Raw genomic sequence first — 14,893 nt, 5'->3', positions numbered from 1 at the left:
AGAGTCTGGGGTTCCGAGAATCCATCAGTCCCACAGCCTCATTTTAAAACCAGGGACACTGAGAGGGTCTGGACCTGACCCAAGGTGAGAAACGGGGTTTGAGACTAGTGGTGCTGCTCCCCGCGCCTCCACGCCCCGGCTAGGGCTCTCCTTCTCCCAGACACACTCCCCAGCGAGAAACAGAGGCAGGTGACGCTAGGAAGAGGAGGAGAGAAGGAGGCCGCAGGTCCCGGTCGCCTCCAGGCCAGGCAATACGGCTGGTAATCCACCGACCTGGAGCTCATGGCCTCCGCCCTCCGGGCCCAGCGGCCCCCACCGACCCCACCCGACCGGACCCGACCCGACTCGACCCCACCCGACCCAGGCCGGTTCCGGTCACGGCGGAAGCACGTGGCCCCCCACCCCGCGTCGTTGCCCGGGAGACCAGGGCTGTTTACCAGCGGGACCGAGCTGGGCGCAGGAGGCGGATGGAGCGGAACGGCTAGGTGAGCGCGGCTGCCAGACCCCACGGCCTGCCCTTGGCCTCCGCCGGGCCTGGAAGGGGCCGGGGGAAGCCAGTCCCCGAGCCCCCAGCACATCACCCTTGAGGGCCTCCCCAGCCCCAGCCCCAGGGACGCGAACCCCGGGAGACAGGCGAGGGACCTGGAGAAAAGTCTGGTCCCGAGGCAAAGCAAGCCTGGTCAGAGCTCACCTTTACCAAAGGGACCTATGCAACCGCTGGGCCATGCCCTCCAGGCTGGGATGTAGCGATGGGGACACAGACCCAGGGAGAGAAAAGGACGTCCCAGACTCTGGCAGGGCAGAGACCGGAACCAGATGGACCCTCCCCCAGTCCTGTGCTCTTTCACTGAAGTCAATTCTCACTTTCTAAACGCTCTTTCTCGCCCCTCCCCCAGATCCCTCCTCCACCCCTTAAGCCTGTTGCCTTCTAGGACGCTGGAACTTGGACATAATTGAGTTATTCCCACCACTTCCCTGCCCTTCTGTCTCTGGAATCATCCCTAATTCTCTTTCCAGACATTTGATCACTTGGTGGCTTGTGGTTCAGTGTGGCACTCTGCATAGGACAGTGTATTCTAATCACTAGTTTGGGGCAGAACTGGGAATGGTACCAGAGTTTTTTCTTTCTCAGGCCAACCACCATCTCCTGTTGGTTCTTCAGAGCATTTTTATCCTGAAAGCCTAGTGGGGGTGTGGGTTGGGGGTGGGGAGTGGCAACGGATAGGATTAACTGATACAGTTTTAAAAGACCAATTCAAATGTATGTATCTTGGTATATACCAGCAGATGGTATGTAGGTGGGTATATTTTACTGCATATACTGTAGGCTTAGATTTGGGTTGTGAGTGAAATAGGGTGGTCTGACCCTGTGGTGGGTGGTGGGCACCCTTAGAAAGCAGGAGCCCTGCTTTAGCTTCCCCCATCCACATTTCCTTCTTTCCAGTTGATTCGGTGATGAATCTTAAGGAATGGGCACCTGCCCTTCTCGCAACTTCTTGGAAACAGTTGGCAGTGTTTGCTTCCTGACTCCTAGCAGGACTCTGGGGCGCAGCTATTGTGTTTAAGTAAACAGGCCACTCGCCTATTCAGCTTGGCAGCTTGGTAGATGCCTACGCCTAGATCTTGTCAAATCAGTTTGTGGTTGAGCGGCTGCCAGGCCTAGAGGTGGTGAAATGAACTGAGCAGGGATAATGACGGCTGCTGCTAGGAGCCTTCCTGGACTGAGGGCGGCGGGCAGAGTTCGGGACCCGAGGTATGAATATAAAGGCACAGTTGGCCCAGATCCCCAAACACCTGTTTCCCCCACCGCCCCATCCCTATGTGATGGATGCTGGGGAGAGCTGGTGTTCCCTCCGTGTAACAGATGGTCCCTGTGCTCGGGAGGAGGCAGTGGGTTATGAAAGCAGGTTGGATATAATGGTTTTACCTGAAGGAGGTGTTAGTCTCTAAATAACCATGAGTGGGCTCCTAGGAATTAGTCATAATTGAGGTTTTTCTCTGAGAGAGCTCACAGTCATGTTATCTTATGACCAGGGTGTCTTGAATATGACACCCCCTGAACATAGATAATTATATAGAACCAAAAGGTATAGAAAGTGCATGCACATACTCAAGTTTTACTGTTAAAAATAATCCCACAGGGAGCCTGTGAGAACACATGACTCTCCTCATCAAAGTTGTTAAGGAAGAGGTTTCTAAGTTACCAAACTCACTGACAGCTAAACCTTCCTGAGGCATGTGTGGGTGTTGGAAGCCAAGCCTGTGATAATTCTGTAGAAGCTGTGGCAAATTAATAGCCATTCCACAAGTGGGGAGGGTGGGCCGAGAGGGGCGTGGGTTTGCCTGTGGAGCTTATCTTTGGCAGAGCAGTTGGACAGTTATGACCTTCTCCTGCCATCCTGAGTGAAAGTGCAGAGCTGCTAATTGCCAGAGAAAGACTTGAGAATGAGACTAAAGGGGGAAAAACACATTCTTCACAGTTGATCAGAAAATAGATGAAATTAACAAGGAGATGGGCAGTCTTTTTTGATGCCAAAACTTTGCTAAGGAGAAGGCTCCTGAGCTACTAGCAGCCAGACTGGGTGTGAAAGACGACGGAGAAGTGGAAAATGGGGAGTGGAGGGAGACTCAGGCTGTGAGTAGAATGCAGCCGGCATAGAGGCCTTTAAAAGAGGGTCGCTTTGTCCCAGATTTTGAATTGAGCAGGACATCAGGAAGATACAGGGATACTGTGTTTTGTTTGGTCCTGGTTTGAGTGGAGAGGAAGCAGATACTCCCTAAAATCAGGCAGCAGTGGTTACATGCACGGAATGCTAAGGTTAGAATACATACCCTGAGAGGATCAGATTACGCTGAAGATTTTGTGCTGAAAGGAATGAATTTGCAGAAAGTACTCATTCTACGGGAAGTGAATTTGAGGTAAGTAAAATGTGGAATTAGAAGAGAAGTGATCAATTCAGGACTTTTTTTCACATGTTTTTGAGGCAACTGCATAGGTAGTAGCTCATTGCAATCCAACTCCCTGTGTTTCTGTGCAGTGGACAGGGCAGGCATGAGTTTCAGGACTCACCCACCTGGTTGACTAGGAGCAGAATCACCGAGGACACAAGGGGAAAGGTTCTAGAGCAAAACAAGGAAGGCTTTTGAACTTAGCACACAGAAAGCAATAAACAGACAACCCAAAGCAAACAACAACAACAACAACAACAACAAAAACCCTTAACGTTTAATTAAGTTTCTACCATGCACTAAGCCTGGTGCTTCCCGCCTTACCTACATTATTTCATGTTATTATCCTCATGTTACAGACAAAAAGACTGATGTTCTGAGGTATTTAAGTAATACCTCTAAGATCATTTAGCTAATTTGATAGATGAGGAAAGTTTTGTGCCAGAAAGGTAGAGTGATTGCCCCTTGATCAGGTAGCTAGCCAGTGACAGAGAAGCTGAAATTGAACCCACGCCTTGTGACACCCAGTCCTCTGTCCTTTGCTCCCAAATATGCTGTTTCTTGGGGATCATGAATCACTGGAAAGTCACCAGAAGGTCTTTAGAAGGCTAGGAGAGGCCAGGTTCACTTGTGAGCAGAAAAGTCAGGAGTCACAGTGGTGGTCAGGACTCAGAGGGAGGCAGGGAGCCCAACAAGATGTCTGCAATGTTTAGGGAAAGATGGAACTGGAGATTGGGAGGAGGAGGTGCTGGTAGTAGTGTTAGTGAAGTGGCCACCAAGATGGCAATGAAAGAGGAGGTGTCGTGGTTTAGCAATTTCAGGTCTGCACAGAGAAATGTTCACGCCTCCCACCATGCTTCAGTTCATTGCTTCTGGCGGATTTAACCAGCACTCACATAGACTCTTGGTGGGAGATCCAGATACAGAGGCCCCAGGGTGCCTATCAGGTAGCTGGGAAGACAGAAGTCTGAACAGCTCGGGAGGCTGAGGCACAAGAATTGCTTGACCCTGGGAGGCGCAGATTGCAATGAACTGAGATCGTGCCACTGCATTGCAGCCTGAGTGATGGAGTGAGACTCTGTCAAAAAAAAAAAAGAAAGAAAGAAAAGAAAAGAAAGAAAAGAAAGAAAGAAAGAAAGAAAGAAAGAAAGAAAGAAAGAAAGAAAGAAAGAAAGAAAGAAAGGAAGGAAGGAAGAAAGAAGCTAGCAGACATACAGAATGTGAATGTGATGTGCTGGGCTCAGGAAGCAGCTTGTATGGGTACAGAGGACACAGGACCGGGTGTCACAAGACCTGGGTCCTGTCTCCTGCTCTGCCACCAGCTGGCTGTGTGACCATCAGGAAATCACTCTACCTTTCTGGCTCACACATCTGTAGAATTAGCATATGCCCAGAGTTGCTATAGGACAGGGACCAACAAATGATGGCCCACAGCCCAAATCCGGCCTGTCACCTATTTTGTGTGGCTCATGAACTTAGAATAGCTTTCACATTTTAAAATCATTGAAGAAGAATCAAAAGAGCATATTTTGTGACACATGAAAATTATCTGAAATTCAAATTTCAGAGTCCAAAAATGAAGTTTTATTGAAACACAGCAGGTTTTCTGGTTTTTACCAGAAACTTCCCCCCCTCTTAAAAGAGTAAGAATTAGTCCCCCCACCTTAATCACGCTCAGGTGCAATACTTTTTATTTTCTTGATAGCAGTTGTTACTCTTTGAAAATGCCTATTTACTTGTGGGTTTTAACCCCTGTCTTTCCTCACTATAATGATTTACATTGCAAGGACTTCGTTTCGCTGATGTCTCCCAAGTGCCTAAAATAAATGAATGCATGCCTGAATGAATACATTGCAGCTGGTGCCCCTTTCTAGATGCCAGAAATTTGTGCTTATTCTGGGCACTCAGGGAGGGAATGGCTTGGATCTAGGAGTCCCAGGAAGTTTAACCCACGGTCTCCTGTTTTTTTCCTGCTTCCTTAGGGGTCTTGAGAAGCAATGGCCACAGAAGCCCCTGTGAATATAGCACCACCTGAGTGTAGCACTGTTGTCAGCACAGCAGTTGACGACCTCATTTGGCAGCCAAACTCACTAAATATGCACATGATAAGGCCCAAGTCCGCCAAGGGACGGACAAGACCGAGTCTGCAAAAATCCCAGGGCGCGGAGGTGTGCGCTCATCATATACCATCTCCGCCTCCCGCCATTCCCTATGAGTTGCCAAACAGCCAAAAACCAGGAGCCTGTGCACCCAAATCTCCAAACCAGGGAGCTTCTGATGATATCCCTGAGCTGCTGCAGCAAGTTCCCATTGGAGCTTCCTCTTCTCTCAATAAGTATCCAGTCCTTCCTTCTATCAACAGAAAGAACCCGGAGGAGGAGGCTGTGGAAAGCGTCGCCAAAAAGGCCAGCTCACTGCAACTGAGCAGTATCCAGGCTCTTTACCAAGAGGAGACCTGCAGCATGAAGACAAGTGAACAAGACTCCAGAGCTCAAGCTTTTGCCGTGGAGAGGAAATTCATCGTCCGAACCAAGAAACAGGGCTCTTCCAGGGTTGGAAACCTGGAGGAACCATCGGATCAAGAACCAAGGTTGCTGCTTGCTGTCAGATCACCAACAGGCCAAAGGTTTGTACGCCATTTCCGGCCAACTGATGATTTGCAAACCATTGTTGCTGTGGCGGAACAGAAAAACAAAACCTCCTACCAACACTGCAGCATTGAAACAATGGAGGTCCCCAGGAGGCGATTTTCTGACCTCACCAAATCTCTACAAGAGTGCCGAATCCCCCACAAGTCTGTGCTGGGCATCTCACTGGAAGATGGGGAAGGGTGGCCCTGAGTCTACAACCACCCAGCTGAGGTCCTAGGTCTCTGAGCAAAGGAGCATGCTTGGGTGTCGTGGCCTCCCAGGCAGCCTGTTTCAAGTGCCATGTGGACCTGGTGCAACTGGGAAGCGTGGGACTCTCGTTTCCACTGCGTGTCCTCTGAAGCAGTGAAATCTGTGCCTGCGCCAAGTGCACTGAGAAGGCTCCCTTCCAGCTGTTCCATTCTCTCCGCCACCAGCATAACTGGCAAGTTACCAAGGCTGTTCCTGAAACAGTGGTGATCACGACGTCTCCTTTCCAGAGTTTTGGATCCTTCTAAACTAATGGTCCTTTTGGAACACCAGCTTGCCTTTACAGTGAACTCTGATTCTCTTGAAGCCAATGCTTTCCTTTCTGTATTTGATGCAGGATTAAACACTTCCCAGAGTGGATTCTAGTCTGGTAAATAACCAGGGTGTAGGAACTATCTAACTGGCATTTGTGTTTCTTGCAGGTATTTTAAAGAAACAGGCTGTTGACCCCGTCTTTGGAAGTAGCCCTTGGCCATGCATGGTTAGTTTCTTAGGGATTTATTATTTGTATGAGGTGGCATCGAAGGGAAGAATGAGTTTTCTTCCCCCAAAACATCAGCTTTTCTAAAATAGTTCTAGAGCTTGAAAGTAAGTTGCTTCCGTGAGCATGGATTACCCAGTAGCTACTTTTTAATAGAGACTGACTAGGTTTACAACTTCTGGTAGCTACTTTGTGGGCTGAATTCTTCCAAAACAGAAAAAGCCAGTGCAATCTGATTTCTTTTGTTTTTGTCAGTAATGGAATCTTTTGTTTTTAAAATGTACAAACCTCTAAGTCTAAACAGGTTTGTACTGACGACTTCCTTGGCTTATCTGGGGTTGGAGCAGTTGTTTTATTCCCCAGTTTCAGTGTGTTGCCCACTTCAAACATGGAGTGTCCTTTGGAGCTGTAACAGAGGTGCCTGTTCTGACTTAGAACCTCTGGAGGAGTAGGGGTGTGCCTTGGTCTGGTGTTACTTTGCTGTGCCTGTACTGAAAGACCATGTGCCCCAAGCATCTGGTTGGCCGGCATGAAGTACATCAGCCTGTCTTAGCCTGAGCTGCTTTGAAGACCATGGGGTCTTGTGTTTCCAACTTTGAAGTGATGATGTGGACGATTTGCCAATGTTCTCTTCTATTGCAAGTTCAGCCAGACTCCATGACTCATCTGATCCCTTTTATGGCCAAATCATCCTTCAAAGTAGGGAACACTCAGACGTTCTGGGCATGTTGTTCCCCCAGAGCTTGGTCATCACAAAGCCCTGAGTTCTGGTGTGTGCCCCCGCCTCCTGGGTATACAGAGAGAAGGCAGGAATCAGGAGTTCCAGAAGCATATAAATGTGGCTACCCCAGCAACAAGCGCATCCTGTGCTCAGATAAGGTGCATGGTTGGGAGTGTTTTTGCTGCGTACCGAGGCTTAGCAGTGGAGACGGGTGCCACTGCCATTTGCGCAGAAGAAGGCTGGCCTTGTCCTAACTGTTTCCACACCACCCAGATCACTCTAGAATAAGTTATTTCTGAATGTTTTACAGAATTTCTTAATACCATCCTGGTTTGGTCAGCCATTCCTTTGATTGGAAAGGTCAGCTGGGGCCAGTGGTGCCTCGGGCAGGCACACACAACTGGCCACCTCTTCCCGTTAATGACCACAGCAGAGGGAACTTGAGCCCAGAACCTAAAAGTACAAGAGTTTCACTTCCCACCAGGACTTAGACATGTAACTCTACGTCTGATCTAGGAGGCTGGGGGAAGAGCCTCCCATAAAATCACACCTACTCTGTGGTAAGAATAAAATGCCACCCACCGGGGACTTGGTAATTTCTCCAGCAGGAAAGCTTTAGAAAACTTGAGTGAAATGGAGCAAGCTTAAAGGAGTTAGAATCTTCTACGCTTAGGATTTGCTGCTGCTGCTGCTGGTGAGCTTAGAGTTTTGGGGTTGGGAAAAAGTGGAAGGCATAAGCATAGAAATATTTTAGGATATGTGAATAAAGCTAGATTCAAACCATCATAATAAACTTTTTTTTTTTTTTGGACAAAAGATGATGTTACTAACAATAAAAACCAACGTGTGTGAAACTGAGTCAGTAGAGAAGTGCCTCTCGTATTTTAACCTAAGACTTCACCTCCCACACACGACTGGACAGAGGGGTGTGTTAGCCTGATCTTCAGTTTTCTCATTGGGAAAGCACTTGTTCCACTGTTAGAACCATGTCCTCCTCCCTGGACACTTCCGATGCCCACTGCAGAAGCTCCGGGGCTCCTGTTCTCAGCTTCTGTCACAGTACTTAGCTTGTCTGGATAAGAGTCACCTGAATTTTTCCTAAACATCATTCCAAGTACTTTGATTTTGAGGGTTGGCAAGAACAAACTAAATCAGGATTCAGAGTTCCTGATGGCTCCTCATGTGGCACTGCAGCTGAGGCCCCCTGTCCTCAATGGGCTCAACTGGCCTAGCACACTCCCCTTGGTGGCTTTGGGTGGGTCAGCCTTGCCCCATTTGGGGTCACAGACCTCAGTTATTCATTTAACCAATGGTCATTGAGGGCTTACCCGGTGCCACACTTCAAGACAAGCATGGGTGTCCTGGCAAGAAAGTGTTGGCAAGAAAATATGAACCCACCATTGAACTCTCAACTCAAACCTTACTGAAGTCAGTGGCTATAGCTTTATGTGCAAAGGACCCCAGAGTGAGGATCCCACATTGTTACTACTGGGTCTTCTCCCCACCTTCTGGAGATGCTAAGAAAACCCTTCCCCACCTTTCCTAGTGATGGAGTAGGAACTTTGCATAGGACAAACCTTCACGATAGGTTACTCCCGCATATTCCCGATAAAGTCCAATAGGTAAATTAGTCTTGGCAGCAGAAGGAACAGCAGGAGAAGTAAGTGATTCATCATCTAGAATTCAGAAAATTTGCACCAACAGATGGCAGGTGGTTATAACACAATAGTTCTTGCCCTGAGAGTATCTGGGGACCCAGCCAACAGCCGTCAAGCCAGGGCAGTCCTGTGGAAGAGATGGCTTGTGAACATGACTGTGGACCCACAGTCACCCCAGAGCTCCCATATAAAATGCTTCACAGACAGAGAAACTGAGAGCAGCCTTGGGGCATTCATTCCAATTAATAACCTTAAAGACTACAGCCAGATCCACCCGCGTTACAAAAGCAGGCATTTGAGGAACAAAAACTTTGCTTTTGTTCATGCTCTTATCTGCCATTTTAAATGGGTTTCTAATGTCAAATAAAGCCAGTCTGCCTCTTGGGACAAAGATGTTTATCTTCACATAGTTTTTAAAATAAAGTCCTCATAATAAGTTCGGATGAAAGAGCCTTTTACATGGTAAGAGGATCTACTTTTCTACCTTTTAAATGGAATAATGAAGACAGCTATATTATTTTGCTTTAGCATTAGTTTAGAAGTCATTCTGAGAATTAAGCAGGAATATCTGTTTTCTTCGTCCATTAAGGCAACACCCCACAATGAAGTTGAAAGTTCACGAGCCTATTGATTCTCATCCAGAAACCAGAACCAACCAAACCCCACCATGTAACAGGGAAGACCCGAGGTCACTTCGGAGGAGTTAGCAATCAAAGGAGAACAGACTTTTGGTGACTCAGTTACCAACACACAAGACAGCAACTCATAAAACTAAAATTGGGTGTTTTATTTTTTGTCTACACGGGTGGCGTGCCACTTTCCTTTCCTGATTAGGGAAGCTTCTCCCAGCCCTTTCTGACGTTCATCTGTGTGCCTTTACATTCAGACAGTTTAGGAAGCAGCAGCCCTCCTAACAGTCGACGCGGAAGCACAAATCTCTGGAGGTATTTTTGGACACACTTAAATCCTATCCCAAGAGGCTGAACGACTGTGGTGACAAATGCCCACGGGTAAAACTGAGCAAGCCTCATTCAGACTGTCCTGCTCAGAGATGCCCTCTGGCTGCCGTGTTGAGGGTCTGGGGTGGAAGATGGAAGACTAAGCGCTGGAGATATGATGGTGACCCAGCGAGAGGTGATGGTGGCTCGGGCCAGGGTGGTAGCCAGAGATGTCATGAGAGGTGGACAGATTCTGGACATATAATCCATTTTCTTAAGGAAAAAAAAAAGGAGAATAGTTTGACAAGTTGGAATTTACCCAAGTGGACTTAGCTTGACCAATATCGCCAACATGGATTGTTTCTGCAAAAACAAACAAGCAAAGAAACACCACAGCAGCAAAGCACATGGCAGGCAGGGGAAAGACACTGACCAGCAGGAACATTCACGTCAAGGAAATGCATGAGTGTTTTTGGACAAAGTGTACAGAGAAAATCAAAGCTCTTCATTGTTTTAATTAAGAGATAAAACTAAGATCACTGTTTCACTTAATGTTTAGATATAAGTTAAAAGTATCATCTAACTCTGGGGTAGGATATGATTGCTGACCAAGGTTACTTAATAAGAAATCCCTTGTTCTAGTTAAATACATTGTTTATCTCTGTCTCCTGTCCTTCATCCCTCCCTTTCTTGCCACCCTTCCCTCCGTTTATTCCAATCCAGCAGCTGACTGGCGATGCATTTCTTCTTGGGAGGGCAAACAAAGCCATCATTCTGGGGCTTAAATAATAAAGCTCCTAGGTTCATAGTTTTCATGCCTGCCTCGTGTTTATATGAGGGGATCTGTGCAGTGGGGCCTTGGTTCTTGGTCCCTTTTGTGACTGGCTAAGAGCTGCGTCTCTCTGACATTTGTTCTCTTTGATGGGAGATGTAGGTGTCCTGGGTCTACTCTGGCTGGTGAGCACCTCCAGCAGACAGCCTGGGTCTGCTCTAGCTCTAGCCACTGCTAACAAGAATCGCCAGCCACCTGCAGATGAACTCTGGGAGAATGGCGGGGGCTCCCACCCTGCCAGCTGGGATGTATTGTCTGGAAACTGCTGCCCCCCCCCCCCCCCACCTGCATACAATCCTGGGATCCTGACGATACCAGCCTAGACCAGACATAAGCATACTAGGTCCTGAAGACTCTGGATCTGGACTCTTGGCCACTCCGTAGAGGATTTCCCCAGCCCAGGCCTGGACCTCAGTTCACAGTTTTCCCTCCTTTTTTTTTTGAGACTGAGTCTCACTCTGTCACCCAGGCTGGAGGGCAGTGGCGGGATCTTGGCTCACTGCAACCTCGGCCTCCTGGGTTCCAGTGATTCTCCCACCTCAGCCTCCTGAGTAGCTGGGACTACATCCGCGCACCACCATGCCCAGCTAATTTTTTTGTATTTTAGTACAGATGGGGTCTCACCATATTGTTCAGGGTGGTCTCAAACTCCTGAGTTCAGGCAATCGGCCCACCTCAGCCTCCCAAAGTGCTAGGATTACAGGCTTGAGCCACTGTGCCCAGCGCTCTTTTCCTTTTTAATGGAGTTCCCAGCAGGCCATCATCTGATTCAAATCATCTGTAACAAATTTATTCAACAAATATACATTAAGCACCTAGATGGCACATATCGGGCTCATCAGTGAACAGAACAGGCCAAAACTCCCTCCTCCCATATACTAATGGGAGGAGACAGAAAGTGAATATACATAATTCACATAGAATGGAAGAAGAGGACACATGCCACGGAAAAGAGAAAGTAAGGCGCGGTGGCTCACGCCAGTAATCCCAGCACTTTGGGAGGCCAAAGCGGTCAGATCACGAGGTCAGGAGTTCAAGACCAGCCTGACCAACATGGTGAAACCCCGTCTCTGCTAAAAATACAAAAATTAGACGGGTGTGGTGGGGGGCACTTGTAATCCCAACTACTTAGGTGGCTGAGGCAGGAGAATCTCTTGAATCCGGGAGGTGGAGGTTGCAGTGAGCCGAGATCATACCACTGCACTCCAGCCTTGGTGACAAAGCAATACTCTGTCTCAAAGAAAAAAAAAAAAAAGAAAGAAAGTAGAGCAGGCTGTGGGGATCTGGAGGGCATGGGCAGGGCAGGGGATTGGGAGAGGATGAGATCTGACACAGATGGTCAAGGGACACCCAGGTGAAGAATCAGAAGGAAACAAGGTTGTTGGCCTGTAGATAGGTGGGAGAAGGGTGCTCCTGGAAGAGGGGGCACAAAGGTCCTCAGGAGAGAGCATGTCTAGCCTGTTAGAGGAAGGACCAGCAGTGGGTGTGGCTGGAGCCAGGTGGGTAGAGCAGTCAGAGATGGGGGCAGGAGACATGCAGTGTCACTCTGGATCAGATGCAGAGCCACCGCAGGCAGCTGAGCGGAGGAGTGGTGCCCGATGGATATCTTCAAATCCGCTCTTGGCTGCCGAGTTGAGATTAGGCAAAAGCAGAAGACAGAAGACCAAGTAGAAGCTATTAGCATAATCTAAGTGACCGATGATGACCAGAGTGGTCCCTACAGGTGTCATGAGAAGTGGTCAGCTTCCGGGTATAGAATCTATTTATTTTTTAAAAAGTACTAATTTTATTGTAAAAGTAGCATTGAAGGAAATGCTAACTCATAATGTATATCATCATTATACATTATTTTTCCAGACACAAAAGGCTCATTCTTACAGAAGCCATTATATTCTTCCCCAAAAATAAAAACGCACACTTTTTTTGGAAAATGGAAAGCTTGGGAGATATAGAGAAGATTAAAGAGAAAAATAAAAATCATCCATAATCCTTTTGGTCAGAGATAACTGTTGTTAATATTTTGCATATATTTTTTCATTCTTAATGACTAAATTTATTTTGCACATTACTTTCTTGCCAGTAGGCACACATGCATATTTTTAACATTTGTAATCTTAGCAAACACAGTTAAATATTCTTTCTCCAAATATCTACAGCCTTCATAATTATTTTAAGACTGAGTAATACTTCAACATGTTGATATACTATAATTTATTAAACTATTTTCCCTTTATGGAAGAAACATCTATATGGTTCCAATTTTTTTTTATGCTGAAATCTTCATTTAGGTAGCTTTTGCATCTTTTGAATTCTTTCTTTAGGACAAACGTCCAGGAATAGGATTGGTAGGTCAAATTATATGAAAAATTTTTATGGATTTTGCTTTGCTTTTCAGCACATTATATAGCAAAGCACGTAACAACTTCATTGTAGCATCTTCAGTTTTGTTGTCACTGCTTTTTAAAATTTTCCCTAATTTTGTTGATTGAAAATGGAAACTAAACTTCAAAAACTTTCCATGCTGCTGATTAGTATTAAGTATTAGTATTTCCCATGCCTCTCAACACACTTTTAATAGTAAAGTGAAAATACGAAGGCACAGTTACTTTGTTGTCATAATCCAGACACTCTAGTCCAATTAATGCCAAGGAAAGTAGGACTGCTGGGGGCTGAGAGAGAAATGTCTTTGTTCTCACTCTTCATATTTACATGAAGCATTACACCTCTCAAAATATGTACGATCTTGAACATGATCTTGAAAACGCATGCAAGATTTTAATGAATCAAATCTTATTTAAATACATATCTTTTCACTGAGTCAACAAACGGAACATGTACATGCAACAGACGTGGGACGTGACCATGACCATGAACCAGACTGGTCTCTGCTCTCAAGGAACTTCCAATCTAGTGGGAAGAGCCATGTGAATTTAAAATGGGCATATATGGTAAGAATGATACTAGCCTTTTATCTCACTTGTCCATAGTCAAGTGAGATATTGACTAGCACAACAGTGGCAGGAAATAGTCCTCTTCATCTACAGTAAACGGTCTCTGGAAGGATGTCTAATTGCTTGACTTCACAGCAGCCTGGTCAGAGCCTTTAGCATTCAGTCTGAGAATGAGTGCTACCAAGCCATGGGTTTCTAATGTCTTTTAATTTGGACTTAAAAAAAAAAAAAGAGTGTGGAGGAGGTGTGAGAGGCAGGTTGAGGCAAAGGCCAGTCTGGGAGCACAGGAAATCAGTTCACTCTGCAGAGAACGTTTGTCCCCACTGCCGTTGAGGAGACATTCCTGGGTCTTACTGAAAACGCGCTTGCACTTGGTCTTGTCTGTTCAGGCTACACTACCCTGCTCAGATCATTCCCCACCAGGCCTGCTAACCAGGGCATCTGGCATCAACCTGTCTAGAGTCCTCAGTCCTGTCCTCCAGGAAGTCCAAGGTGTGAGTCACAGACACCTGCTCAAGAGAGAAATTGACATGTACATTCACAGTCCACGGAAGAGGTTGTCCCTTCACATTCAGGCAGAGGAGATGGAAGACCGTAAACGGGGGCGTGGCTGGCAGACAAAGGCCGGGAGGCAAGCATTAGGGGGAAATGCAGAAAGTCACCAGCAAATCCCAGACAGCACTCTTTCTACAGATTGGGATGGGCAACCTCCACTCAGTGTAGCCAGAAATGCCTCCCAGATGGCTTTTGAATTCTAAGATTGTCCAAAAGGCAAAAATAGAATAATGGATTTTTAAAAGGGGTCCTCCACATCCCAAAGCCTCTGGAACTTTTCAAAAAGATCTGCCCTAGATCGACTGAATTACTGTCTCTGGAGCTGGATTCTGGGAACCACTCTTTTAGAAACTCCCCAGGGAATGCTAAGGCTCAGCTGGGCTAAGAACTTCTGGGCTGGATGAGGTCCCTGCCAACACCTACGGTCTGTGACTCTCCAGGGCTGTCTTGTTCTCATATCTTTGCTCAGGCTTCCTCTCCCCTGACCCCAGCACCACTCGTCAGGAGGCCACCAGGCCACCTTTCCGTGTCAGCTTCGGCCTTGATTTCCCTGAAGCCTTGGCCAGAAGAGACCCCTCCCTCCCTTGAGTTTTTTCCGGCTCATTATCTCCCTCAAGACTTCTTATAAAACACTCCGATGTGGCGTAGAAAGAACAGGGGATTCGGATTCAAGTGTTCCATGCTCTTCGTCTGGGTGGGTCATTGCTTCTCCCAGCCTCCATCGTCCCACCCACAAATGGAAACAAGTGCTCTGAGAGGGGTGGTTGTGAAGAATCGGATGAAATAACGTGCATGGAGAATGCTTATTCACACCTGTATGAATAGGTAAAAATGCTCATTTTTATTTTAGCAACTACCCATCTTCTATTGTTGTCATTTATCTCTTTATTTGCTCCACAGACACTTGCTGA

General features: G+C 46.9%; 1 protein-coding gene across 1 annotated transcript; it reads left to right on the top strand.

The window, feature by feature from the left end:
- The first annotated feature begins 410 nt into the window (after positions 1 to 410).
- On the top strand, positions 411 to 10,453 carry UBXN10 (UBX domain protein 10). Its single transcript, XM_023219319.1, has 2 exons — positions 411 to 485; positions 4,932 to 10,453. Exon 2 carries the CDS (start codon positions 4,947 to 4,949, stop codon positions 5,787 to 5,789), a length of 843 nt encoding a protein of 280 aa, XP_023075087.1. The 5' UTR covers positions 411 to 485; positions 4,932 to 4,946; the 3' UTR covers positions 5,790 to 10,453.
- Positions 10,454 to 14,893: the final 4,440 nt, after the last annotated feature.

This window comes from Piliocolobus tephrosceles, chromosome 1, assembly GCF_002776525.5.
Source record: "Piliocolobus tephrosceles isolate RC106 chromosome 1, ASM277652v3, whole genome shotgun sequence".
Taxonomy (NCBI): Eukaryota; Metazoa; Chordata; class Mammalia; order Primates; family Cercopithecidae; genus Piliocolobus; species Piliocolobus tephrosceles.
The sequence above is the reverse complement of the archived record's forward strand: the minus strand, read 5'-3'. Positions and strand labels throughout refer to the sequence as shown.